Source organism: Platalea leucorodia (assembly GCF_965183815.1).
Source record: "Platalea leucorodia genome assembly, chromosome: Z".
NCBI lineage: Eukaryota > Metazoa > Chordata > Aves > Pelecaniformes > Threskiornithidae > Platalea > Platalea leucorodia.
The window spans coordinates 44,410,006-44,437,748 of record NC_138858.1 but is presented as its reverse complement, the minus strand read 5'-3'; the positions used below and the strand labels follow the sequence as shown (position 1 = coordinate 44,437,748).

General features: G+C 38.6%; 1 protein-coding gene across 1 annotated transcript in view; it reads left to right on the top strand.

Annotated features, from left to right (window-relative positions):
* The window catches only part of FRMD3 (FERM domain containing 3), a gene marked incomplete at both ends in the record, with an annotated part of 146,547 nt that overhangs the window by 91,227 nt on the left and 27,577 nt on the right, over positions 1-27,743 (top strand). Inside the window, 4 exons of the mRNA XM_082335597.1 lie at positions 10,593-10,690; positions 11,898-12,021; positions 24,169-24,256; positions 26,021-26,109. Coding sequence (XP_082191723.1) covers positions 10,593-10,690; positions 11,898-12,021; positions 24,169-24,256; positions 26,021-26,109 — 399 coding nt within the window. The remainder of the gene's footprint in view (positions 1-10,592; positions 10,691-11,897; positions 12,022-24,168; positions 24,257-26,020; positions 26,110-27,743) is intronic.

Below are 27,743 nucleotides of genomic sequence, written 5' to 3'. Positions count from 1 at the left end.
CACCTTTTTGTATCTGATCAACTTTATAGCTTCCCAGTGTTGCTATTTGGGAAGCTTTGCTTTGTCTCTGCCTAGGTCTCTTACACAATAACAAGGTATAGGAAATGCTCCTGAAATGAGCAAGTGAAGTGTAGTCATGTAACTCGCCTCTGAGAATTTGCTTCATCGTCTAAAGCAGGTGGTCAGATTCAAGGTGATGTTCTAAATTGGATTGAGTTAAATTTTTTCTTGGATTGCAATGATTGCTGAAATTCAAGAAGAAAAAGGTCCATTAGTATTTGACAGAGGGCAGTCATGAAACCTTGATAAGTAGTTGACTTTTTGGTAGATTTTCTTTTTTTAGCTATGCTCTGTTCACTGGACAATCACATTTCTTGCAATATGTGCTTAAGATGATTTGAAAATAAATTTATATTGTCATCCTTTGACTTAAAAGCCATCTGTACTTCACAGCTGTATATACAGTCAGCTGAGTCAGAGTAATAGTGCTTTGCATTTCCGCTACTCTCTGTGCCTAGGCATGTCACAGAGCTGCTCTCTTGCTTCTTCAGTTGTTGGAAATCTGATGGGTGTCTGTAGTCCCGATTTAGATAATGAAATTAAGATACAGTAGGACTCATCCTGTCACATTGTCATACTACTCTTTGGTTCAGAATATTAATTAACCCTAAATCCCCCGTGTGGATTATTGTCGATGCAGTCTTTGTAAAAGCTTTATGGGAATAAATCTTTAATGAAGTACCTTAGAGACATCAGAGAGATGTACAGATGTAAAAAAGAGCTGTTTTTCCTGTAGCAATATCTGATGGTAATAAATTATCATCTGTTCAGTACATGAAGCTGTGTCTGTGTGTGTGTGTGTGGTAAATTGTTTGATTTCTGTGAAAATAGTATAACATGGGTAGAAATACTATTCAAGATTTAGACATCACTTGCAGGATGAAAATTGAGTATTTGTCACCTCAGATTCCTGCTGCTTCATTTCTGTCCTGCCTTTGGTAGGCTGGGCTGGATTGTGATCCTTGAGTTAGTCTGTGATTTTACAGGTGGAACTATTTTTAGGAAGCTAAGATGGAGAATGACCTAGCTGAAGTCATTCTGCTGTCTGTGGTATTATATCAAAAAAACCCATAAGAGCCTGAAAATGTGTGCACACCACATGTTCAGAGGCCAGGAGTGCCTTGGGCAAAGGATCGAGCCACGAGCTTGCCTGTCACTGCATTTCGTTCCACTGCTAAGGAAGCCTGTGAATATTGTTAGTCACATCATACCATTCCAGCAGCTTACTTTCATCTTCCCTTGTTTTAATTAACAATCACTTCAATAGCTGTGCTTTTGAAATAAAATCAGTGCCTGCCTCTGGATGTTAAGGCACTTTGAGATATTACTGCTAAATAAGGGATTCTGTGGACTCAGAACAAAATTTCTGCCTCTCACTGCAGAAGGAGGTTCTGTGTGGTCCTTCACCACTGTTTTCTCTAGTGTCAGCTGGTGTTAGGATTACAATTCACAAGTTAACTTCAGTGGCCATGGGGGTTGTCCCCTTGAGCTCTCTTGTTTCTGTAATAACTACGTGAAACCCGACATGTCAACAAAGTCCAGATCTTAATGCACTTCAATGCTTAACCTTGTTAATTCATCTCCTTAACTTGTGTCAACATGGATTTAGAAGACCGTCCTTATTTTTGGAAATGCTGCTTCCTCAGCGGGGCAGTGAGGCCATACGTGTCTGAAACGTGTTTGAGAAAGACGAAAGACATACTTTTTAATACTTAAACTAATCAGGCAGTTTTTCCAATGCTTTTTTAAAAAATTGTGATGAGAAAGTGGCAAGGATTTAACTTATTTTGCTCAAATGCTTTGGCCTCTGAATTTATTTCAGGTGCACTGGAGGCTCAGCAGATTGCAACACAAACAGTGAATATGGATTTTTGAACATTTTGTATAATCTTTTAAACAGAGAAAGGTGCTTAACCTTAGTAGAAGAGTGAAGTTCCTCTATGCTGTGGCCATCTCTGAGGGTTTGACTTCTGCTTAATGTGTAGTATCTGGAGGACATCAGGCTTTTCTGAATGGTATATCTGTGGCTTTCTAGATCTGATTGTCTAGCACTTACAGGTGATGTAAAGTCTGAACAAAGTACTTCAGTTTCAGTAAACAGCATTTAACTGGTTTCACTGAGCATCCCTGATGAGAGTAATAACTACTAGATTTTAATTAGGCAATAGCAACGTGACAAGCAGGTCTTCACATCTCCCTTGTTCCCTGCCACACTTACCTGTAAAACATAATTTCGGTTTCTTTTCTTGTTAAATCAGCATCTGCTCTGCAGCCTGTTTTCTGGGTGACACTACACAGGATTGGGGTAGAGGCCTTGAATATGTCGATTTTCTGTATTACTGCTAATTTCCTTTTCTCCTAATTTTCTTTTTTTTTTCATCTTTTTAGTGCATTCCAGTTGTTTTTCCGGAGAGCATGATAGGCTTGATGGTGAGAAGGGGTTTTCTTTAGCTATGTGCACAGAACCACATGCAGAAAAAAGGATATTCCGGAGTTCACTATGATGGTCAAGATTATTCTGCTGGCATGGCATGCAAAGATATAAAATTGCCATGAAGGAAGTTGTAACTACAGAGCTCATTCAATCCGCAGTACACACAGCATCCCACTACACTCTCTGGAGAGCACAGATATTTTTCCTCTGTGCTTCTCGTCACTATTCTTTGATCACAGGTCAGAGCCCTGGGAGGGTCTACAGCTGGGAAAGCCTGAGATGCTGCATGTGAACAGGATGGTAACAGTCAAGGAAGTGTGTACAGATGGATCCAAAGACTGTTCACACTTGAGCACAGATTTTTACCATGTTATTTTTCAGTGTTCTTGTTTAGGTAATAAATAAATCAGTGTTTGTTCTTTCTTATGTAATAAAGCAGTCCAAGGCCTTCTTATCTCCAAATCCCTACATGATACTGTGTATGTATAATTAAAATGAGAGAATATGAAGTCATTTGAGGTCCCAAAGGAATGATCTAAAATGCTACAGATAATACTGTATCAGCAGTAATCCATGATTATTGTAGAAAGAACAGAGCTAGAAGAGGGCGTGGGTGAGTAGCTGGTGGAATTAACCAAAGATGGATTATTTCAACTAGCTTTCATCATGCCCTTTTTTCCTAATTCAAGAAGCAGTTTTTCAATCACTAGGCTGTCATAAAACAGTGTAATGAGTACTTCGATACAAGAAAAGCAGGTAAAAAAAAGTTTAACTGGAAGTCATATAAAATGACAAAGACTTGGGGTATGTAAACATGGCAAATTCAAGAGCCCCGAGTGAGCTAGCTTGGGCAAGGAAGAACAATACATTGCATACATGCGATGCTTGACTAGTCCTATCTCAAACAGCTGTACTTGATATTGCCTTGTGCTGGAAGAGCCTGGTGCTTTTCCCTCCAGAAGTGGGAGGCCAGTTGAGGCTGGTAGTGCTCCAGCTGGTTGTTAATGCTTGAATATCAAACCATTTATTTGCAAATTGAAGTCTTGCAATATGTTCATCCTTCCAAGGATAAGCCAATATGAGGAAGGCCTGTGCTGCTGAACCCTTTTCCAGGCATCGTTTAGGAATACCTCTGCCTCTCTGGGTATCCTGTCCTGCTTTTCTTGAGATGTGCAATGCTAGCTATGTTTTGATGCCTCTGCAAGTCCACTTGTCTGTTTTGGCTTTCTTGAGGCCACACTGGCAGTTGGCAAGTGAGTTTATAGTTTTAATAGTATTGGACTCACAATCAGATTAAATAGCATAGATCTTAAAAATAAATGAGAGTCGTTAGTAAAGAGCACTTGGTGCTGGCAGGCTTACAGATAGCATTTGAGGTGGGGAAAAAAATTATCCAGGAGAGTCCTGGATTTTTTGGTGGAACTTGTGCCTGTGGGAGAAGGAGACCTTACATGTTCAGAGGTCCTCTTGCGGTCCTCTGAGGGGAAGGCAGGGGGGGTGAGAAGATGCAGTTTGGTTGTGGAAGCTTGCAGAGGAGAATCTATTCCTGTGCTGTGGTGGGGCTTTCAAGTACCCAGTATCCAAAACAAAGCTTGTCCCTTACCACTCCTTTGTCCTCTTTATTCATCAGCTAAATGAATTCTTGTGTAGCAATAAAGCTTTTTTTTCTCCTGTAGCCAATGGTGTCAAGCAGCTGGCTGGCATGGTAATTTTTCACACTTTTCCCTTTTGCCAAGAAAAGACCATATACTGTAATGCATACAGTGGCCAGCTCCAAAGCCCTTGTATTGGTAGATCGAGTGGCAGTCATCATCCTGACCACAGAAATGAGAGATTTGAGATTACTGGAAAGCTGTTCTTCAAGTAACCTTCCCACCTCCATCCCAGGGCAGAAAATGCACTATTTCTTTCTGAGGGAGTAGTTTTGGTGTTTTGTTTTGTTTTTGGATACTATGGATCCAGAGCTTCTCTGATGATTTTGGTGATCTAGGAGGAACATATGTTTAGGACGGCATTATGGGGTGCTGCTACTTTCGTCATGTTTGAATCCTTAACATTAGTACTTCTTTCCAGAAAACATAGAACAAGGAGGGTGGTTCTTGCTACCGATGCTTGTTAACACAAAAGACAGTCATGCAGTTTCCCAAATAAGTTAACAAGATAGTTCCTACTACTTTTGGTATTAGATATTTTAAGAGAAATAGATTTTTCTTTTTTCCTGTGTTTGAATGAAGATAATGTTTTGAAGCCATGATGGCTGTGCCCTAATTCCTCTCCTAATTCCTCTGCTAGACTTTGGCTTATGACTGATTAGGTGGATTGAAAGTGCAACTGCTGTACTAACGTCACTGTGGCATGCTGATTACCATGTGTATCTGTTTTACAAATGCTGTGATGTGTTTAAGCCATGCTAGTGTGAACAAAACTTTCATATTGTTCCAGAAAAACAAGCAAATAGATGATCTCCTCCTCACCCAAATTCACTAAAAGGTTTCTTGAATTATTATATTAGGAATTTTAAGTGTTACATTCCTGCCTATTCATTTTAATGTTATTTTCTGGATCTGTTGCTCATGCATTTGTCTAATCATTCTTTTTTTGAACTTAGTAATACTGTTTTTCTTCACAGCCTCCTGAGGCAGTTAGTTCACTACCTGCTGTGTAAGGTACTTTCTTTAGTCTGCCTTAAGCAATTTCCTGATTTCCTGATTTCACTGACTTCCTCCTAGCTCTAGTATTGCAGGATTCAGTCAATAGCAGTTCTGCGTTTGCCTTTCCCACTACCCTCAAGATTTCATAAGACTCAGTCTTATTCCCCCTCAGTCGCTGTCTCTCCTCTATCCTCTCACTCATTTTAGTTGTTCAAGCTCAGCTGTGTCCTGCTTAGGATGCAGAGGCTATAGGTATGTAAAACATTCAAAATGTGATTTCACCAGGGCTTTAAATAGAGGCAAAATGCCCCTCTGTCTTGTTCACAATATCTTTCCTGATGATGCCCAATGTTATATTGGCTTTTTTGGCTGCTGCTGCACCTTGAGTTGATGATTTCAGAGACCTGTCTGTGATGACTCCAGGACCTATCTGTCAACTCCGTGTTTTATCAGTAGCTAATAGAGTGATGGCTTTTCTTTAGTTTATAAGATATCAAAATACTTCTTAAATATTAGTAAGTATACAAGCAATATATTTTTAGAGAACATAACTATTTTCTCTATTAATTAGCCTTGTTATCTAGGTGGCACTGTAAAGCATAGAAAAGATCTTCTCTTAGTAGTGGTATTACATACTAGTATGTGGTAGTTAGTGTTTAGGTTAGATGCATAGGGTTTGGCAGGAAACTAGTGCTCCTGCAGTGTACTTGATGATATCTACTGTAGAAGACAGAACGCGAAGTTAGTGTCCAGCATAATACACATAGAGAACTCAAAAACTTTGCTGGGGGAGGAGGGCACCCAATCAAGGAATACTGTAGTCATGTGCATTTGCCCTCTGCTACTCTGCACCTGACTATGCACAATAGCATGGGAAAGAGCAGTGCAGTCAAAGTTAGACACCATGCTGAGATAACAATTTTTGAAACATTGGTGGATCTTTTGAGGTGACTATGCCTGTCAGCTGGAAAAGGCTGCGACGACACTGGAAGAAGTGCTTGTTACTGGAATAAAATGAGTGAAGTGACTTGAACACAAGAAGAAAACACTACGTGGACAAACCACAAAGTTTGGCTGTGGGAAAGCTTTCTTGCCTTATTGAACATCTTAAAATAGATAAATAAATTGACTGTTAAGCAGTTAGCAACATGGTCTCTAGGGGTCATGAAGCCTGCTTGAAAACAAGAATAGATATTGCTGACCCTTCATCTGCAGTTGCAGGAAGGGCTTGGCTAACCTGGAGTTGAGTCATCTGTATTGCAAAGAGATAATAGATGGAAATGAGGTTATTCCAATGATAGACATTTGTAAGCGCTGAAGCACACATTTACTAGCTTGCTGCTAAGCCTGAGTACTTAGGGCTATAAATCAGGTTATAAAGTTGTGCCAGGGCTCGTAAAAACATCTGTAGTGGAAGGACATGAGAAGCAGCAAAATCAGATCTGATTTTGCAAGTTATTTCTGTAAGTGTAGGCAATTTTAAGTACACACATAAACGTTACTGAATTCAGGAGTCAGGTACATATTCATAGGTCTTTGCTGACCTAGGACATAAATTACTTTATCAGGATTATAATTATAGGAAGTGTCTGAGGTTGAGCCAACCTTTAGCAAAGCTTGCAACATTGGCTTTCAGTCCAAAGTGCATATATCTCATTCATTTGAAAGAACTCCTTAATGTCTTAGTCTTGTTCCAGACTGCCCTTCTTGCTTTGGAGATGAACAGTATCCCATGCAGCTTGCTCTGTGGGTGGTCTCTGAAAAACACATTCAGACTCTCTGATTCTGCTCTGCATGGGTATTCTCCTGCCCTTCTTATAAGTGCAAGTGCTTCCCTTGTGTCCCAGCCAACAATTTCTCCAGTCTCCACTGTGAACTGTGCCCTGTGCCTCTTTTCCTCTCTTGACTGCTGCCTTCTGTCTTGGAGATGTTTTGTTTTTTTTCTTCTTTTTTTTTTTTTCCTCAGAAGTGGAATAATTCTTTGAAAGTGCAATTTCAAACTATTTCATTAAGGATTTCAATTGCATGCAGCAATTGCAATTGCATGCAATGCATGCAGCAACTCAGTAGCACAGAACCTTAGTGACAGAAAAAATAAATTTCAGTATTTTTATTTAAAAAATTACTAGTGTAATAGAAAAGTACGTGAACAGTTTAAGAGACAGCCCCTTGTCCCCCAAACAGCCAATGAAACATTGCAACAACAAACCCCCTTTCATATAAGGGAGGAAAAACAGAGCTTCTTCCTCAGACTAGCAAGTGCTAGGGATTATATATTTTAAAGCAAAGACAGATGAATAACATCTATGGCTCACGTTTGTGACAGAAGCTAGCCCACATGATGGCTTGTGTTCAGCTCTGTCATCCCAGGGAATAAATCACCTCTGGGGCACAAATGTTCTTTTCCCTAAAATTATATCTTATATGCTCTTTTGGTTATGTATCCTCTACTTACTCTTATTTATTTTCTGTTAACAAATATGTATTTGTGTTTTCCCAATTGTTACAGAAAGGAAATATTCCCAGGTATGTTAGGGAGACAAGACAATGAAAAATGTGTTATACTGAAGTGATGGAAAAATTATAGTGGAAATTTTTTGCATTTTTTTTAATTGTGATTTTTTTTTTTTTTTTTTTTTTTTGTTCTGAACAACATGCAGAGCCAGTGATTTAGCTGGAGGGAATGGATAATAATACATTTTTGTTAGCTTCACGTAATTGACAAAAATGAATATATTGACAATTTAGACCGAAAGAGGATATATTATTTTTTATTGTAATGAAGCTAACTTTGGGGGATATTTTTTGACAAATTTTGGTAGTTTCGTATTGCAAACAGGCTTAAGAAAGAAACTAGTATAATACCTATATTTATTCCTGTTTGGTTTCTTTCTGGGGAAAATAAAACCATGTATTTCTTGTTTAAGATTAGCTCAGATAACTGAGACTATTATGGACGCAGAAATTTAATGACAACATTGAGGATCTTTGATCCTGGTCAGCAACAAACTATTTGCTTAGAAATGCCACAAGTATGCACACTCCCACCCAAACTCCCATGTTCATCTCCATAGAATTTTAGTGGAATGCATAGAAATGAGTTCTTGCCCTCATTCTGAGGAGTTTCTGTCAATGCTGCTATTGTCTTTGATCCGAAGTGCCAGTGTAGTATCTTAGTGACCCATCACAAACTGTAGTATTCATGGCTGTCCCCCTGTATTAAAAAAACCAGGGTTTGAATTCTACTGAATTAATGTATGTGTGTTTTCAGGTTTAATTGCATAAAATAACTGTATATTGGCAGGAGGGGGACTCCCTGCCATCTCACTTCAGGAATCTAACTTGTGATTTTTTGCATAGCATTTGAGAGAGAGAAAGAGAGAGGCTGCCTGACTCTTGAATAGGTGCTTTGAGTCAATTCTTGAAGATTTTCCATTCTCCTGGGCTCTGCAGATAATGGCTTGTAATAGATGGTCAAGGTGGGCAGCATTGGTTGCCTAATTCTGTTACATGGGAAAGAATTTTCTGCAAAACTAATTTTTCTTCTGTAAATACCAAAATCGTCATAGAAAAGTAACCGTTCACAGTGTTTTCTTACATCTGTATGGCTGGAGAGTCAGACCTAGCACAGTCCTGAGACTTCAGATTCTTAGTTCTCATCTCAGCCTCATGTCTGCAAATGCAGGTTGGGAGCAGTGGGTTAATATTCTTTTTCAGAAGCCTATTTACTTTCATATCTCATTATAGTAATTTTCAAACTCAGAAACCACCAGTGTGCAGTGTCACTGGAGATCTGCTGACCTTACAGCTCAGCTAACACGCCATGCTGTGAAATCTTGGGATGCCCTTTCATAGGTGCCTTTTTTTGGCACTTCTTAAAAGATGAACTCTGGCCTCAAGCTAATGGTCGCTCTGGAGAACGACAACCCAATTTTTCACCCTGGCAACACGTACCAAAAGTTTTAGGATGGGGACTGCTCATTTGCCCAAGTTATGTGTGATATCTGCATCAATATACTGAGCCTTTTCCAGTAGGCTATTGTTGCAGATGAAGACTTTTTACTGCATCTCACTGTGGCCTTTGGTTCACCCAGATGAAGTTCTCCTCTGGGAACTACGTGTACTGTAGCGGTACCAAATTATGGAAGTCAATTAGTGAGCTGTTACTGGAGAGTGATTACAGGAAAAAAAAGGGGGTTGCAAAATAAAGAAGGGCTTTGAAGTGACAAGTTCCTGTAGAAACTTTTAATACTGTAATGCAGTGGAGGGATGTGTTCACAATGAGAACAAATTGCTTTTCTCAGTGATAACTGTCTTGTGTTTATGTAGCATTTAGTAACAATCCAAGGAAAGGAGGAAAATTTCTCTTGCCCTTCAGATAATACTTCCAGTCTTGCTCGAATCTAGAACTCACTGTAAGCTTCAGAGAAGCTACTTGGTGCAGGAGCTCATGGTACACGTAGATCCAAGTAACTTGGGCAAAATATGTCTGACATCAGTGTTATTCATAAAGGACATTTTTATTGGCTACACTGTAGCTCAAGGTTGGAGAGGACTGGCAGCATCAGGGAATGTCTGATAGCACCCTCTAGATGGTTGACTTTATCTCGCTAAAGCAATGCTTAAAGGGTTTATTTTCCCAGAAGGGTGAAGCTGCTGAATGGTGCAGCTGTAACCAGCTGGGTGGCTGGGAAAGGAGCTGCGAGTGAGTCACTGGGCTGTGAGCTGGTCCATCTCTGAGAGGCTGCTCTCCGGGGGAGAAAGCAAAAGAGAAGGCGATGGCCTCATGGCTGTGCCTCTCCCCTTGCTATTATAAATAAAGCTGCTCTATGGTAGAAGGCGGAGGGCAGGTAGAAGGAGCCTTTTATTTTCTTCTCCCCAGTTCTTCTGGAGGAAGAACAGCTCTGAGAGGAATGGGAGAGGTTCCCCTCAGGCAGGTCCCCTGTGCCCGCCACCCCCCTGGGCCTCAGGGAGTCACTTCTGCCTCAAAACTTCAGCTAGGATTCTTCACGGATTAAAAAAAGAAAAGGAACGAAATCCTCTCCACTGTGGTCAGTGTGCTATTTTGCCTAGAGCAATAAAGAGAGAGATTTTGTTGTGTAAACCTGTATTTAATGAGAGGGGAGGTGCTCAAACAAACTTACATTACCATAATTTTTACACATTACTAATAAGCATCATAACAGCTCTACATTTTAAATAAAGTACTCTCTATACTGTCTCTTAGTGAATTTTTGTTACTTCTGCTGTCATTATTTCATTGTTATTGAGAAAAATCTCATCTTACATCTAGTTTTTCCTGTGGTTGCGCATTGCCTCTTTTTCCTGCTATTTAAGGTAGCAAGAGAGAGATTCAGAATAGTTGCACAACTGGTTTCACACTGATATGTTTAATCTGTTGTAAAAAGATGACATATCGTTTCCTAATTTTTTAAATTATATTTCAGATACCTCTTATATCTACAAATAAAAAGGGACATTTTCCATGGCCGTTTGCTGTGTTCATTTTCTGATGCTGCCTACATGGGTGCCTGTATTGTCCAAGGTAAGTACAAGCAGCAGGCTTTTTTAAATACTCAACTCATAGGTGCGTTCAGTAGAAAGAGAAACTCAAAACTGTTGTGGCAATATAGCTAGCAATAACGTATATTTTTTTTTAGTTGTACTGTTTCCCTGCATTGTCATGCACTGGAAAACGTTTTAAGTAATTCAGCCATTTAGCCAACTAAAACCAAACTGGAACTTAAATTTAAAAACAATGGGTTGTCTTAGCATTTAAGTGAAAAAGTATGGCATCAATATTAGATTCCAGTTATAAACAAAGCAAAATTCTATTCTGAATCCTGAATGTAAATGTAGCCTATTCCATTTGAATTAAGCAGGAAAAAGTGTCATTCAGTGCCCTTTCTTATGGTAAAGAAGATCTGTGTGATGATGGCAAAAATAGTAAATGTAATTAAAGGAGAAAGGTCTTTTTTTTTTTTTCCTTTTTTTTTTTTCTTTTAATTCTCCCCCTCTTTGTCCCCATCATTTTCTTAGGGCCAAATTCAGGTATATGTCTTGGATTGCACACAGAGAAATAGTTAGCTAGATGTCTGATTAGGGGCTTCATGTGTGTGGAAGTCGCCTTCATTCTGCCTTAACATGAATTAAGCCCTTAATGCACTATAAGGCAGCGTATCCAAACCAAGACTGAGCCTAGACCTTATTAAAAGAGGCTTATTTAGAAAATGAAAACACCAAATGCCATGTTTGGGTACCTAAGTGGTGCATCTTTCAGAAGAGTAATGAAATACTGTGGGCCACCTTAAATAATGTTACAGCCTGTGTTTCTGTGCTAGAAAAGAATTAAACTGGTCCATATCAGCGAGGATAAATTGATGTGAAAAACAGGAGAATCTGGACTGCATTGTTTTAGTTCTGCCTGGTACCAGAATGACAGGTACTCAAAGGGGGAGCATTACCTATGCTTCTGTTTTACAGAGCATATTTCTGCCACAGAAAATAGTTTAGGATTGTTAATTACTGCGGCAGTTAGTAAACCATGAACTCATTGATTGAAGTGGCAGTTATAAGTATTTTGTTGTTTCAGTTAACTATCAGTTCTTCAAAGGAGCATTTCTTGAGAGATGCTGGATTCTTACTGATCATGGAAGTGTCTTGAGTTACACTGTATTTACTGACTTTTTTCCTTATTAACTAATGTTGCAATTTAAATTTTTTGTTTTGCTTTGTATTTCGGAACTGTTTAGCTGAACTTGGTGATTATGATCCTGATGACCACCCAGAGAATTACATCAGCGACTTTAAGATTTTTCCCAAGCAGTCACAAAAGCTCGAGAAGAAAATAGCTGAAATGCATAAAAATGAATTCAGGTAATTTAGAATGCTCCTTGGTAAAGACACAGCTAAGAAATACTTCTATCTGTATCCAAATAGTGTATGTTAACTTAGAAGGGTTTGTTCCTTGGATTATAACAGGTGCTCTACCAATATACTGTCTAATATGCTGTATTTGAAAATGCAGTTTCAGCTTAGTGGGTTTTCTTTTCCTGTTAACCTTCATTAATCATAGCTGATTCCTGCATGTGTGTTGGTAATTTAGACTGCAGTTGCTTGAAATGTAGGTCTGGTTAGTGAGAGCGGCTCACATCATGAGTGCTGCTCTGGTTGATTAGTGGAATAAGATCTTTCATTTAGGGATGACACTTATGTCTTTTGCTGTGAAATTCCTCTATGTAGTGCAATTATAAAATTCTTCATAGATATTGACCTGACTGAAACTGTAATTAAGTTATTTTATCTGTAGGTTATTAACATAGTGGTGAATTGCAAAGAAATGTCTTTAAATAACTTCTTTGGAAGACTAGAGAGGTGAGATTGAGAACTCTGCATGCTCTTTTTCTGTCCTAAACTTTTAATAGTGTGACAAAGGGGAATGGAGAAAGATAGATTAATCAATCTTCTGGTTTCAAAGTTGAATGTGTCCCTGAAGTATGGTGTGTCAGGAGAGAAGTAGTGGTGCGTTGTGCAACTGTACCCTCTTCAGGATTGTCAGCGAATGACACGCACAGCAGTCGCGACAGTAGCTTGCATGATGCCCTAGTCATTTTGCTTAGTTCAGGATAGTCCTCAGAAAACTTGGAGAGGAATAGGATGTGAAGAAAATCAATTGAAAGCAAACGATTCATTAGATGAAGTAGAAGGACAAGTTTTATTCAAAGATTACAAGGCTCTGTGCACTTACTTAAAACCTCTGTTTTGTTTTCATATTGCAATATATGTAAATGCTTTGCTTAAGTATATGAATACTATTTATGCAAAAATTAGATTGTGAGACACCAAATTCCTGGGAAAAAAAAAGAAAATGAAAAATTCCTTTTCAGAGGAGTTAAAGCTTAAAACACTTTTTTTTCCAGAAGCCTATCAAATATGTTGTTCAACCAAAGTGCAACATTCATGACATTAAGCTTGCCAGTATTAATGCGTCTTCTCTTTTTTCCTTCCTGAAACCTATATACTTTTTTATATTTCTTTATCTAGATCTAATATTTTAGAGCAGTCCAGGCTGCACTTTACACAGACCCACAGAAACAGCCTGTTAAAAAAGAAAACAGAATTTCTCTTACTTTCAGTATTGTTCCATACAGTGGCTGCAGGTTTCCAAAGGATAAATTCAGCCTTTAAAAACCAAGATCTTTCATCAATTAAGCCAAGGTGCAATTGAAAAGATTTTGATCAATTCAGTCTTTCAAGAACAGGCTAGTCCTTTATTTAAAGGTGGGAGAAGGGAAGGAAGGGTGGTTAGCCAAAGTTGGTGTTTTTTGTATTTCATAGCCCTGGGAGAGATGTATTTTTCTGTGGTGTTTTTTGTTGTGTTTGTTTTTTTTTTTTTTTAAACCCTCCTTTCCTGTTAGTGTAATGTTCCTGATCCTGTGATAGTAAATTTTACAAGCCTTCACACAGGTCCCTCTGGGATTCTCCTTGTCATGGATTCTTCCCATCACTGCCAGCTCAGCATGTGAGGATGTCCTCTAAATTTCTTCAGTAGTCTTAGTGAAGGACACTATTCATTATTGCCTTCTGCAAATCAGACGGTATCAACCCGACTTCTTTTGCCTGTGGATCTGCTGATTGCTGCAAAGAATTGCAGGAGGTGTTTGAGGCATAACTATAGTTTATAGCAGAACTCTCCTTATATATCCCACTTGTATGTATATGTTCCTTAATTCTCTTTCTATTCTAGATGTTACCAATTTGTATGTTATGAATGTTAGGCTCAGCGGATTATAGCTCTTTGCGGCCCTCAGGAACTGTTTTCTTTCTTTCCTGTTTTCTTTCTTTCCTGTTTTCTTTCTTTCCTGTTTTCTTTTGCTTATGTCAGCATCTGGTGTGCCTTACCTATTTGTCTGGTTACAAAGACAGTTTCAGAGCTGTCTGGATAGCTACTATCTCTCAGTTTTCCACTGAAGCTCTGTTTTTCCAGAATTGATCATCCTATTACAGTTTTTACATCAGACATTCACGAGTCACATAGAAGTTCTACCTTTTTCTGGATATTTAATTCCATTGATCTCTGTTCCAGGAGTACAAATTAATAAAACATATCTGTCATATAATGAACTATATGTAGAGAGGTCCAGTGCTAGATGATCAGATTTCCGTATCTAGCTGGAAAAAGATGATTAGAAAAAACACTGAGCTTACGGGCTTCTGTCTGGTATTGATCAGCACGTCTGTTTCCCTGCATTCAGCAAGTTGAATTTTCTGATAAGAATTAATATTTTGCTGCTCAGTGAGTATTTTTAAAAATGCTGCAGAAGGTTCGCCTGGCCTTTTTGTAACAAGATACTTGAGTGATGTGGTAGCTGAGAGCTAACATGTGAGAAGAGCAGAAGACACTAAGACGTTTTAATCCAGCTGCCAGTCTGCTACCTTCAGAAGAATTACTTCCGAGTTTCAGCACTGCAAGTTCTTTGTTTTCTTCACATGTGTAAATAAATAAAGATCATAGCATCTCTCTCCTGCAGCAGGCTCCCATATAACTAAAGCCTGGTGACTTGGAAGGGGACAGTTCTTCACTGAATCCTGTCTGGGCATCCTCAAGGCCTGTTTACTGGGTACTTCTTTTCTTCTGTCCTGCAGCATAATGGAAGAATTTTCCTTTTGAAAGGCGCATGAAGACAGTGAGGGGAATGTCTGGGAAGCAGCAATAGGGTACTGTGACAGCTGCCAGTGACTTAGTGACTCGTCTTGTGTCATTTAGAAGCCTTGTTCTTATTAATTAAAACAGATGTATGACATGGTGCCCATATTTCTTATCCTTTGTGGCTATGAGAACATCATTGGATTTTAGCAAAATATTACCTTTTATGTGACTTTCCACTGCATCTAATTGCAAAAATATAAGTGTGATGGACAGAAATGCATGTCAGCTTTATTGAGCTATGATTAATTGTCTTCTGAACTTTAATCAATTATTCTGCCCTCATTGAGAAAGGGAGAGGTACAGGAATAATTTCATTGATCCTTACCAGTGGTGGGGCAAACACGTACCTTGATTTTGTCACAATACCTATTCTCATTTTCCTGCCATTCCAAGTTAAGTCCTCTTTTGAAACACGCTATACCACTGGGAGGTGAAGAGATAATGCTTCTATGATTTAAATCTTAGAATATGTGAGGGTGCACTAGGAACTGATGAGTCTTGGAGACTTGTTCTTAAAAGAATTCAAAATTGATTCCAATGTTATGGTTTTGGGTATGGTTACAATAGAGCATGGCTACTGAAGTAATAGCTGCTTGCATTTCTGTTTCCCTGCCACTCTTAACAGATTGGAAACGATTTGGGCCATAAAAATCTAGATATTCTGTGAGTGTATTCTGGTATACCTTCTTCTTCAAGTGAAGTGAATGCTAAGGTCCCTCCCCAGGTTGTTGATTTGCATGTCCCTTATCCCTTTTAGTTAGGTGTGTGCAAGTGTTTGTAAGGTTGCATTGTAAATCACATCAGTGAAATGATCCAGGTTAAAAATAACTTATTTTCTTTTACTTGACTTCCACACAAAAGCACGTGGAAACACACGTTCAGTTCTCACCTATTTTGGCAGTATTAAAGGTATTTAATATGCTGCATTGTGCTCAGTGTATAAAGCCGTAGCTCTTTTTTATTTCTGGTGACCAAAAGCCCCCAGCCTAACAAAAATAGAGTGAAGAACTCTGTACAGATTTGTGGAAAAACAAAACAAAACTAACCCATCAAATGAGGTTAAGCAGAGCCGTGAAATCGTCTAGGTAGAGGAGAAGGTGGCTAAGTGAAAGGTTAATTCCTCAAGCATAACAGCAGGGATTACTAGGATTACTGGGTTTTTATGTGAAAGATCACAGAGGTGATCTTTATAATCTCTTTGGGATTTGAGTTTGGTTTTTTTTTTTTTTTTAAACATATCAGGAGTTTGCTCCTTTCAGATGTTCCCAAAACAGTTGTACTTTTTCCATGGCAGAATTAGTACTGTTTGTTTGTTTGGGAAACCTGCATTAGCAGCTGGCCCAGTTTTGCTTCTAGCTATTGTTATTGGATTTTGTGGGCTCCTCTTACAAAAGAATGGACTTTGTACATATGAATGCACCTGTGTCAGTACTAGTTCCAAATCAACTTTGGTGGTGTTACAACTGTGGGATTTGCTTCAGATAACCAAATAAAACATCAGATGTTTTTAGTGCAGTCACATTCCTTTCTCCCTTTTCCAAGACAAAAATTCCTTCCTATGAATTTATATCAAATCTTATGTCCTTTAACAGAACATGTGTTACTCTGATAAAATTCCCTGGCTCTTGAAACATACCAGTCAGCCAGAGCTCCCTGAGGCCAGACACCTGAAAATACAGAGATTTCCAAACAGAAGATCCACATAAATCCCTATCAAGGGAATTTATATTTGTAGGAATCATCAGGTTTTTTTCCCTTTTTTTCTTTTTTGAAAGGACTCAGTGGTTGAGAATAAAGATTTTTTTTTTTTGTATCCCACCTGAAAACTAATGACCCATTTTTACTTATTTCTGATATGAAATATTACGCCGTGTAATTTATATGGAAGTGTTATGTAAACAGCCATTAATTTATCTGAAAGCCCTATGGAAACATTAAGTTTGCCCAGTAAATTATGGAGTTACATGACTTGTTCAAATGCCTGTTTCCCAGGATGAACTCACATAGGTAAATGCAAGTTACTTATTTTTGCTTGGGATGGCCAGTGTGGATACAGGCTCAAGAAGGTTGAGTGCTATTGAATTGGCTGTCGTCTCCATTGTGTGTATCAAATACTCCAGCTCTTGCAAAAGTCGTATGTGGGAGAACATCTTTTGGGAGAAGAAGTTTCCTCTGAGGGCATGAAATCACTGCCATGTTCTGCTGTTAACTATCTCAAAAGCAATTTAAACTTTTAAGCTAAAGGGTAGTATTTTCTTGAAAACCAGAGTAGCAAATTAATGTTTGTCTTTGGTTCAAACTAAATGAGAAGCGTTGCTTAAATTTGATTTGAAAGGCATATAACATCTTTATCCTTTGCTGCATCATCTACACTGAAACTACTCAGTGGGGACTTAAGCACTTTTAAGTTTCCTCCGCTGCTCTAACTCTTACTGTATTCCCTTCACCGTACCATCGGTTACCATGAGTGTTTAGACTGGTGCCAGCAGGAGTACAGGATTTCTCAGTCTCTGCTGATTTGGCTCTCGAGCTCTCGTGCAGATGTGGAGCTGTCAGTGGAGACACTGGCAAGCATAACTACAAATGTTACTATCAGAGTATGTTCTGGGAGGCTGTCCTAGAAGATTTGGCAAGCGTTGCTAAAAAATTCTTCTCTTTGTGGGTGTTAATAGCGTTTGATCCTAGATTAAAGCAACTTCTTGCATGCTGTTGAATACATTAAAAAGTGCTAAAACTAAATTCCTGTTTAGCAAGTCCAGAATGAGGTGGATCTTGTATTTCATTTAAAAGCTTCTTGCAATTAAAACTACATATTATCTGCTCTTATGTGTTTAATGCTGGCAGCACACTCATCTGCGCTTTATATTTAGCTTCTTGTACTACTCTAAGCACATCAGTATCTAATGGCCTTGTATACATGAAAGGAGTCTGATCGGAAGGACACATGGTGTGCTCCAAAGCTTGCAAGTCACATTACAGGAGACAGAAGCCACTCTGCTGGGGACTGAGGATCTGTTGAGGGGGAGGGGGAGTTTGGAAAAGGGTAGGACTTGGGCTACAGCAGGGATAGCTGACTTTCAGGCCTAAGGAGCCAGAGTCTTTGTAGTTCTCAGCTCTGCAAAGTATGCCAAGGACTTTGGAGAGCTGAGGAGGACGATGATGTGTAGTGGGAGTTCACAGGCAGATAGTGGTGACAGCTGCTCGGGGTCCCACCTACATTACAGCCCTGAGCTGCACTGAATATCCTCATCCTTAATAGCCCATGCTGGCTCATGTACAGTTTCCCAGTGTACGCATTTAGATTTATCCATCAGGCTGTATGTTGGCACATGTCACTGCAACTTCAAAATTATCTAATTCTCTCTAATTTAGCAATCTGGCATTAAAATGCCATTGTGTTTGCTGTAATAGGTGAATAATTTGTTTGTTTCTATTCTGCTATATTTTTCTGGTGTATTCTCCAGAATTCCTATCAGTTGTAATTTGACTGAATTAGAGAGATGGCTGGAATGTATATTTATTAGAAGTTTGAAATAACAGGTTCACCTGGTCACCTAGTCCTTTCCCTGAAGAATGATGTATGTGTTGCTTTCCTCAAAGCTTTGTTCTTCTGAATAATTTTTTTTTGTTACAGAAGTGTGCTTAAAACCAATTAAAATTTAAGGAGCCGTAGCTGTAATTCTGGATGCACTTACCAGAAAATAGTAAGAGTGAGATGCTGTTTTGTTGGATTCGTGTTTGCATGGCAGAGAGAGTATTTCCAGAAGCTTTATGGTGAGGAGCAGCTTTACCTGAGCATGATTTTAGTGGAAGATACAGCTGTAGGAGTAATCTAGAGAAAGGAACTTCACAGGTGTCTTTTCCCTCCTCTTTTCCCAAAGGTCTATCCTGATACAAGCAAAAACTGAAAAGATGTATCAATACTTGTGATTTTTCTTTTAAGGGGAATTCCAAGAAGTATTCAGTAGAAAGGATAATCTACTTGAACTGAAAAAGGTAGCTGCTTTTATGGTAACATTGACAATTTTTTAGCTTTAGGAAGTATATATTTTGTGTGTGTGTCTATGTGCATATGCTTCCCCCCTGCCCCCCGGGAAGAGTGGTCATAATTATGATCCACAAATGTGGTTATTTTCTTTACTGAGCTAGTTGTTGCCTGTCTCGTGGTGATGTTTGGATTCAGGTTCTGCATATTTAGCATACTGCTGAATTCATATGTCTGTGTGAATTTCTACAATGTAGGGATTTCTTCATCAGCTGAAAGGACCTGTTTCCTCTGCCACTCTCCTCCCTCCCCACCTCTTCTTTATTTGGGAGAAGGCTTTACAGGCCAGGTGTGTCTGGACCAGAAAGATGAATCTACTGTGATGTTAAAAACAGATAGCTCAGTAGATGTCTCTGTATCATGGGAATAGATTTTTAATTAATAATAAGTAAATTAAAACTGCATCTGCTCTGTAAATGTATTCTGTCTGTTGAATAGGCTTAAAGCCGTCTGCGTCACTGCATCAATTTATGAAGTAAAGTTGAAATACAAATACCTAAACACAGATTTCAGAGATATGTCTCAGCCTGATCTCTGAAGGACAGAAGTCATTTGAAATGTTCTGGTAGATGGAGTTGTGTAAGTGGCACATGTCATTACAGTGTGTGTGGTGTAAAATTAAACCCATAAGCATTTAATAGACTCAGTAAAAGAGTTTGATTATTGTTTTAAAGTGATTATTCAGGTTTTTCTCATCCTAGAATTCTGTCTGTCAGAGAAAAAAACCCAATTTTGCAGTGCAAGTTAAAATTAAGTTAAAATTGATATTTGAGTGTTTTACAGTTTTCTAAGTTTTATATGTTCCAGCAACATTTCAGCAATAGAGCTACTTGCCAGGTTATAAGGTCTCTTTTCATATGCAGACCCATTTAAAGGCTTTTTTCTTCCCTGCTGCTGGTGGCCCGGGCAGTTCTCAGGGGAGCAGCGCTGCTGCCTGGGCAATGTGCAAAGCCTGACCTCGTTATTTTGACAAACTGAGCCACAACCTACAACACAATTTTGTTTACCAATGTCTTCATTTAGTGCTTTTCTTTGAAATTATCACCACCATTGTACTATTGTCTCCAGTACAACTGAAACACTGATAATTGTAGCAGATTTGTGTTTCAATACCACATAGTCCTCCTTAGCACCTTAATCGTGACTAGAAATACTAGCAGACAGACTGTATTTTAAAACATCTCTGCTGTCTGCCAAAATCTCCTGAGCTTAAAGGAAAAGTAAAAACTTCTCAAGACCTTTAGCACTATAATTGTATAGCAATTGGAGTCTCAACCACCTGTAAAAAGATTTAAAGAAACAACAGCAAAACCTCAGCCATGTGGTAAGCAGTTCTGTGATCAGTATATGGTATAGCTAAATATGTTGATGCTTTATGGAGAATTCCGGCTTTTTTTTTAGGTTAAAAGGAAACCCGGGTAACCCTGTTCTGCTGAGGGATGTCCTGTACAAGATCTGGGATATAACAAGGAGAATATTTCATAGATGGAGATCCTTCTTGAAATAGTCACTGTGGTCTCTTCTGAGACTACAGTGAAGTATGTGAACAGTTGCGGGGTTGGGCCAAGCGTGTTTGATGGAGACTGAGCCTATGTTATTCAAAGCTTTAAGGCTGGTACTTTTCCCTGGTTTGCATGGAGGTGAATATGTAATGTTTCTAGAGGCCAGATCATTATGTACCTACATATTTATTTTTTGAATTAATTACATGCAAACACCCTACAGACCATAAATACCCAGAAATTAATTGTACATGGGGCATGCTCAAGTACAGTATTGATATTGTATTCTGCAGCAAGTAACTTTGACATAGAGATGAGACAAAAAGATGGAGAATAGTTATGTGTTTTAGTAGCAGTAGTAGTATGTTAATAGTAGTATCTCACAGCACTTTTTAAGTCAGTAAGAGAATCAGAGAAGACAGATGAAGTGACTTCACCAAAGTCATTCAGGAAGCAAGAAACTGAGAATAGCATTGAAAATGCTTTTTCTTTGCTGTTATTGCTGTATAGTCTTCTCTGTTAAAAGGTATTAATGCTCAATCCCGTGCTATCTCATCCTTGACTTTCACTAAGTTTCACTACTTCGGTTTGTAACAGATACACACCTCAAAGGAAAGGTATGAAGGGAAGAAAATGCTGGACTGAATCAGTGTGGGCAGCCAGCAAAACAAGTAGATCATTGCTGTGGTACACCCTAGAAGTATTCCCCTGTTGAGCTTCCTGGCCTTTGAAGTGCTTCAGAGTTGGGAGCCCTGTGGGGAATAAATAGAGCTTGTGCATACTTTCGTGTGTACTTCTCATGAGCCTAAAGGAAAAAACAGAACATGTTGCAGACTTCTCAGTCTTCTATTAAAGTCTTTGTTTCATTAAAATTTTATTAGGAACATTTAGATTGATTGATTCCTAGGTTGAATCATTAATTCGTAGCTAATAACTGTGGAGCTCTAATTTCACAAGTAATCCACATTTTATTATTTGTATGGTATACGGAAACTTTTCCTTGTAATCGTTTCTTTTACTGGTCCTGTTCAAAACCTTTGGCATGCTGCAGCTGGGTGCTATAGTGGCTGCAACATATGGAAAGGGAATACATCGAGCATTTAATGCTGAATACATACTGAGAAATTTGGGAAGTAATACAAGGTCAAAAGGAGTGAATGCACTGAGAGAGAGAGACCTGACTTTCCTGGGAGAACTGAGTTACAAAACAGCAAAGATGCGTTGTCTAAATATTCCCTGTTTTTCCGCTGTAACAGGCATTCATTGAAACACGTGCACAAGTGAGGAAACTCTATACCTTTTTGTGTAAGGATGTTTGTTGCATGTAGAAAGCTTAAAGGCTTTTTAACAAAGCCAATCAAAGGCATATCTAACGTTAAATCAGTGACTGATAAAGGAAATGTTGACTTTTCTTTGCTGACAGGATTTGCTATAGTTACATTTTTATTTAGTAAGGAAAATTTCATTGCTAAGATACAGATGAAAAACGTATTATCAAGGCTTGAATATTAATCCCTTGATAAGGGATGAATGAGGATTTTTTCATTTGATATTGCCCTTGACTCTTCTGCTTTATGATGTTCTTTTAAGGCTTTGCACAGTAGCCATTTGATTAGCCTGTAATCTGATAAGATCAAGCTCATCCATGTCTTCTGCTTTTTTTTCCAAGTACCACAGCTTGTTCCACTTGATATGCACAAAGACAGCATAGTTTCAGAGGCTATAGGTGAAGAGAGCATGCTAATTTTTCTTAATGTGTCTCTTTAATCATAATTGCAATTTAATATTTTTTTCCGTTTTGGAAATGCCAAAACCCTGAAATCACGTTGTTCTAAATGATTTGTCCCTTTTTGGTCCTTTCAAATCAGAAGACTGACTACTTTCCTTTGTACCTGCAAAGGGAGGTGGGGAAAAGATGCAGTTTATGATCTTATTTTTCTGTAAGGCCCAATTTCCAATAAATGACCAAACCATCTATTTGTTTGGCTTTTCACTCTGCAACATAAGCATTCGAAGTAATTTAGGTCAAGTTAGTTAATTACTTCTGTCCTGTGCAGTTCGTTGGTGCATGAAACAAACTTGTGGCATTTTTAAGTCTCATTTATGGTCTTAGAGTTGTGATTACACTTAAAGTTGTGATTTATTGGTATTGAAAAAGGAGAAAAACAGTTTAATAGAGCCATCAGAAAGTTGATTGGGCAAAATAAGCATTTTTGTTTTGTTTGCTGCTTTCGTGCTGTCTTCCCCTTAAATATTTAGCTGTGTAAATGCACATTTGCAATTTTTGGTGTTCCACTTGTTACATATTCTTCTCCATTGGAAAGTGGTGAGAAAGAGGGAAAGAAAAGAAGGAGCAAGAAGGGCACTTCTGTAATCTCATGTGGTTTTTATCATTTAAAAGCTAAATATCAACAAAAATGTGATCTGAAATAAAGTGCAAGTAGTGTAGTATCAAGGAGGACCAAAAGACATGTGGAAGAAGCCAAAGTATCCAAGTATCCAAAGTATCCAAGTATCCAAAGAAGCCAAGTATCACGGGATTGACTGGGAGATGATAAGCGGTGAAGGACAAATGAGCATGAATTAAAACTTTGTAACAGAAGAGGTTATTGACACTTACATTGCCACAGGGCATCAGCTTGGTAGGTTCAAAATAGGATTTGACATCCACAAGCATGCTAGACATTGTCTTAATTGTTAAACTGAACTTTGGGCTGGATACTGAATCTCGTATGTGAATGCTTGTTGGTTTCTAGCTCCTGGGGGATAACATACTTATAGGAAAATTATTCTACACGAGTGCACAGAGCAGTTTTTAAAGGCCAATTCCCGAGTGCCATTGGTCACAGTGTGAGACTGGACCCGAAAATGCAGGGGTAAGATAAAGTATGACTATTGCTGTGTTCCTTGAAGATTTGTCTATGGCTCATTTTTTGGATAATTTGAATGAGAAGCATTTATGAGGCCTGGCTTTCTAAAGGTCCTAAGCGCTGCTCATTGTCACAAAACCATATTATCTATCAGAATCACGTACTCTAGTCATGTAGATACATGAATAAAATAATACTTGGAACAGTTCACTGACAAACAGTCATTGAAAATCTGTGTTAGTTAGGAGAGCAAAAATCAAATAGTAAAACTTACTCTAGAACTCAAGTCTTGCATGCCATGTTTCAGGCTTTAGTGTATATTTATGGTTGATTATAGACACCCTAAAAATAGGAGCGTATAATGGAAATGCTGACAGATTTTGAACTATCATGATGCTAACAGGCACTGCTATAATTAGGCATGCATCTGAGTAGACAGTGTAATATGATGGCCATGTTTATACCCTGCACTGGAAGGAATGTTTGTTAATCTGCACAATGCTTTTAAACGAGTTGGAGAGCAAGAGTTTGTGGAAAAAAGATTCTGAGGTTTATTTCATGTTCAGGCTGATGTGCGTGTATATCAAAAGACAACAGATACTCACAGGATATTGGATAACTCTGGTTAACTGCATAACATGTTATCTCAGGATTGAGAAAATATCAGAATTTACCTGAAAACATCAGGCACTGTACAATTCAGCACGAGAAAACATGTGAAAAGTTTTCTATCTTTCTATTATAAACAGAACATGGTTGAAGTAGTTTAGAAATAGAATATATTTCAGTAAGAACTTGTCTTTCCACCCTTTTTAGGCATTTAAACTCTTCAGTCAAAAAGTCTTTTTCTCCTATTTTGTTTTTGCTGTAAAACTACTGTTTCTTTTGTAATTTCAGAGGTCAGAGCCCAGCTGTCGCTGAATTTAACTTGCTCCTAAAAGCATATTCTTTGGAAACTTATGGTGTTGATCCTCACCCTTGCAAGGTAACAGTTCTTTTTACTAACATTTAATAAGAAGCCATTAATTGAATTGATTTAGCTCTGTTTTTTATCCAGGCACCAATAGGGTGTAATTTATAAAGGAACTTGCCCTGGAACTACATATTACTTTTAAGCCTTGGAAGAACATTGGTTTACATTTCTGCGTCAGTCAAAGGAAGGGTCTCTCTAGAGGAAGCAGAACATCATAGGAGAATGTAGTAGAGTGTCATAACAAAAGCTTTGATTATACTTCATAATTTCTTTGCATTTAATGCAAAGGTTTCTCTAAATACTCCAGGTGTGAAATATTCTATGTTTGCCAAGTTTTTCAGGATCCAGTGTTATTCTTGTCCAGAAGGTGCAACAAATTGTTAGTCCTTGGCAGGTTAGTTTTTCAAACACCATCAAAATATGCAAATCTTAGGAGGAACAGCAAACCAAATGTACAGAGGGGAGAACCGGATGCACATTTGCATATTCCTCCACTTTGCTGTTTTGTGGTAGTCTATAAGAAGGTGATTTTAGTTACCTGTTCTGATTATCCCTTACACCTGCATTTTTAATTACTTGGTTTAACTGCATAACCTGCAGTGTTTGCTTTTAGTGCAACTTGCTTCGTGTTTTTGCTGCTTTTACTTTGGCTTGTATATCATTTCATTTGGTGGAACAGCAGTGCTGTCCAGTTAGCTGTTCTGGTGGTGAGCACCCTTAATCAGTGAACTCTAACACAGAGCTGCATCAGATTCCATACATACTTTGCTGGGAATGGTGGTCCTGTGTGAAATACAGGGTCTGGTTCAGAGCTCAGTGAAGTCAGCTACTTAGTAAACTTTAGTTCAAAACTATACTGAAGGTTTTCAGAGGGCATCCCAGAGACTTATGTTGGCACTTAGGACAGAGTCAAAACTGGCTTAGAATTTCCTTTTTACCTGTGTGGCAGGGTTTGTAGTGTGGGGGCATGCAGGGGTTCACGGCCCATGCTTAAGGAAAATTTTTCAGTCTTCTGGAAGTGAACTGCAAAGCAAGGTGCTCCCCTGGCTCCTTACGATGTGCTCCTTCCAGTGCTATGGCTGCTACTCCAGAAGCATCACTCTTTCTGTTCCCCCTTATTTTATTGGTGGAACATAAAGCACAATAAAGTTGACTAACTTTAGCAAGGTGAGGGTCTGGTACTTGGGATGGACAGGAAATGCAGTTAATACAAAACTCACCTGGATATTGCTCAAAAACTATCAGCCAGAACTTTTATTGTGGAAGTCTTTCCTATTTGAAAGGCAAGTATCACCATATGTTCTAGTTTGTACTCAAGAGTATTTGCTTATTGTAGTAAATGCTGTCTGTCAGCAGTACTTCCAACACAACATCTTGCAGAGGAACAATGTATTGTGAAATCTTAAAAAACATCAGTGTTGAAGCAGATACGAATCCCTGGTTTGTAGTTAGTCAGCACATTAAGAATGGGACATATACGAAAGTATGTTTTCAACAAAATGAGTAAGTATACCCAAGGATTCCCCATTGTCATCAGCTACAGGTAGACAGAAACAAAGCAGAAGATGCTGTTACTCAGTTAAATGCCTAGAAACAAATGAGGCCTGTGTTGCCAAGAGCAGTCTTTGTTCTTTAGAAGTGTACCATTTGAAGGCAAAATTTATTTTGAAAAGGAAAACAAAACAAAGGTAATCTATAGTGGTAACAATTCATGCTATCAGTAAGAAATACCTCACTGGATGAAGGGAAAATTATATTTCTTTTTTCTCTTTCAAGGACTCAATGGGGACGACTACATTTTTAGGATTCACAGCTGCAGGATTTGTAGTTTTCCAGGGGAATAAAAGAATTCATTTGTTAAAATGGTAAGCATGTGAAGTAAGAGTAGATTAATACGCAAGAGTCTTTTCTCCTGTGTATTCCCTCCTTCCTAATATCTTTGCCTGCATTTGTTGTCTTTAAGGTGAACCACATGAATATTTCTTCTCTTGCCCCATCATGTTTCTGTTTTAAAGGATCTTAGATGAGAAGCAGGATAATAATAATTTGGTCCCGTGCCTCCTAAGTGAAAATTATTCCACAGGTTGCATTAGTCAACATAACGCACAAATGCTAAAAATGAGTACGTTGATTTTTCAACTATGCTGTAAATCACCAGTGAGGCTTATTGGCAGTGATGTCTGGAAGAGTTTACAAGAGTCTACCTGCATCTTTATTTGTCACTCTTGGAAATGTTGATATTTCCTCGTTTAATTAACCTCAATTTGAAAACTATAAAAGAACTTATTTGGTAAGCAGAGGAGGAGGTGAGAATACCTTTGAATTTTTATTTTTTAGCCTCTTTTTTTTTAAGATGTGGACATTTAGGCAATTGTCCTTCATTTGTCTGGCTTTGCTTTTCTTTTCTGCTTCTGTAAAACATTTGACTTAATTGGGCAGCCTCGGCCACGTTTGAGGGAGAGGTAAAACCGAGCTCCCACAGGTGATGTAAAGGCAGCTGGCCATGCCCTCAGCCATGTGGTGCAGAGTGAGCACAGCCATGCTCATACATTGATAAATCCTGTTTTAGTCCTGCTGCTAAACAGATGCCAACAGCAGTTACTTAGATGTGGCTGCTCTCCTTCAGCACTCCCAGCCTGTCTTGTGGGAAGGACGAAGATGGGCAGGAGGTGAAGAAATGGTGAGGTGTTTTTCTGTGTGGAGCTGGGCTCTTTGCTGCATATCTACAGAAACCTCCCCGAGAGCTGACTAATCTGAAATCCTCAGAGGTATAAAGTCAGTGTAGTTCTGTCTGTACGATTCAGTTCCATGTGGAGCTCTAGGGACGTGTCTCTCAAATACCATCGATTTGTGATCCTGGATTTGTGCTGTAGCTTCCCTAGGGTTAATTTCAGGTAGCCCTGATCACAGTGCTTCAGTGGTTTGTGCTTTTGACATAAGGACAGCGTAACTGTAATGTCAGTCTACGATGCAGGGAGGAGAGAATAGCACTTGCCAAGCATGTATCCACCATACTGTGGCAAATGAGTTTTGCAATGCTTAGTTTTTCATGTTAGTCAAGGATAACTTGTCCCTTTGGAGATCTTGGTGTATTCATTTAGTCCGTTGGCATGTAAACCAGATACAAAATGAAATAGTGATGGAGGAAAAGCCATTAAGCTGTCTCAGTGTTATGCTGGCCGTTGGAAGGTCAATCTGGTGAGATTTATCTGTGTGCTCCTTTCATTTCTGAGACCTAGAAGTGAGTGCTAGTAGCTTTAACTGATATTAGCTGAAATTTGCACTACACAGTAAAAAATCTAAATTTGTACCTGAGATTTCCTTTTCAATGGAAAAGCTTTCTCAACTGGAATGGTTTGTTGTTGTTGTTTAATGTTAAAGCAAAACTTTTGTTATAAAGTTTCCAGGATAGCATTGTTCGTGCTTCCAGAATCATTCCTATTTCAACCATCTGACATCCAAAATCTTTAAAGAAGTTTATGAAAAACTACAGTGTCTC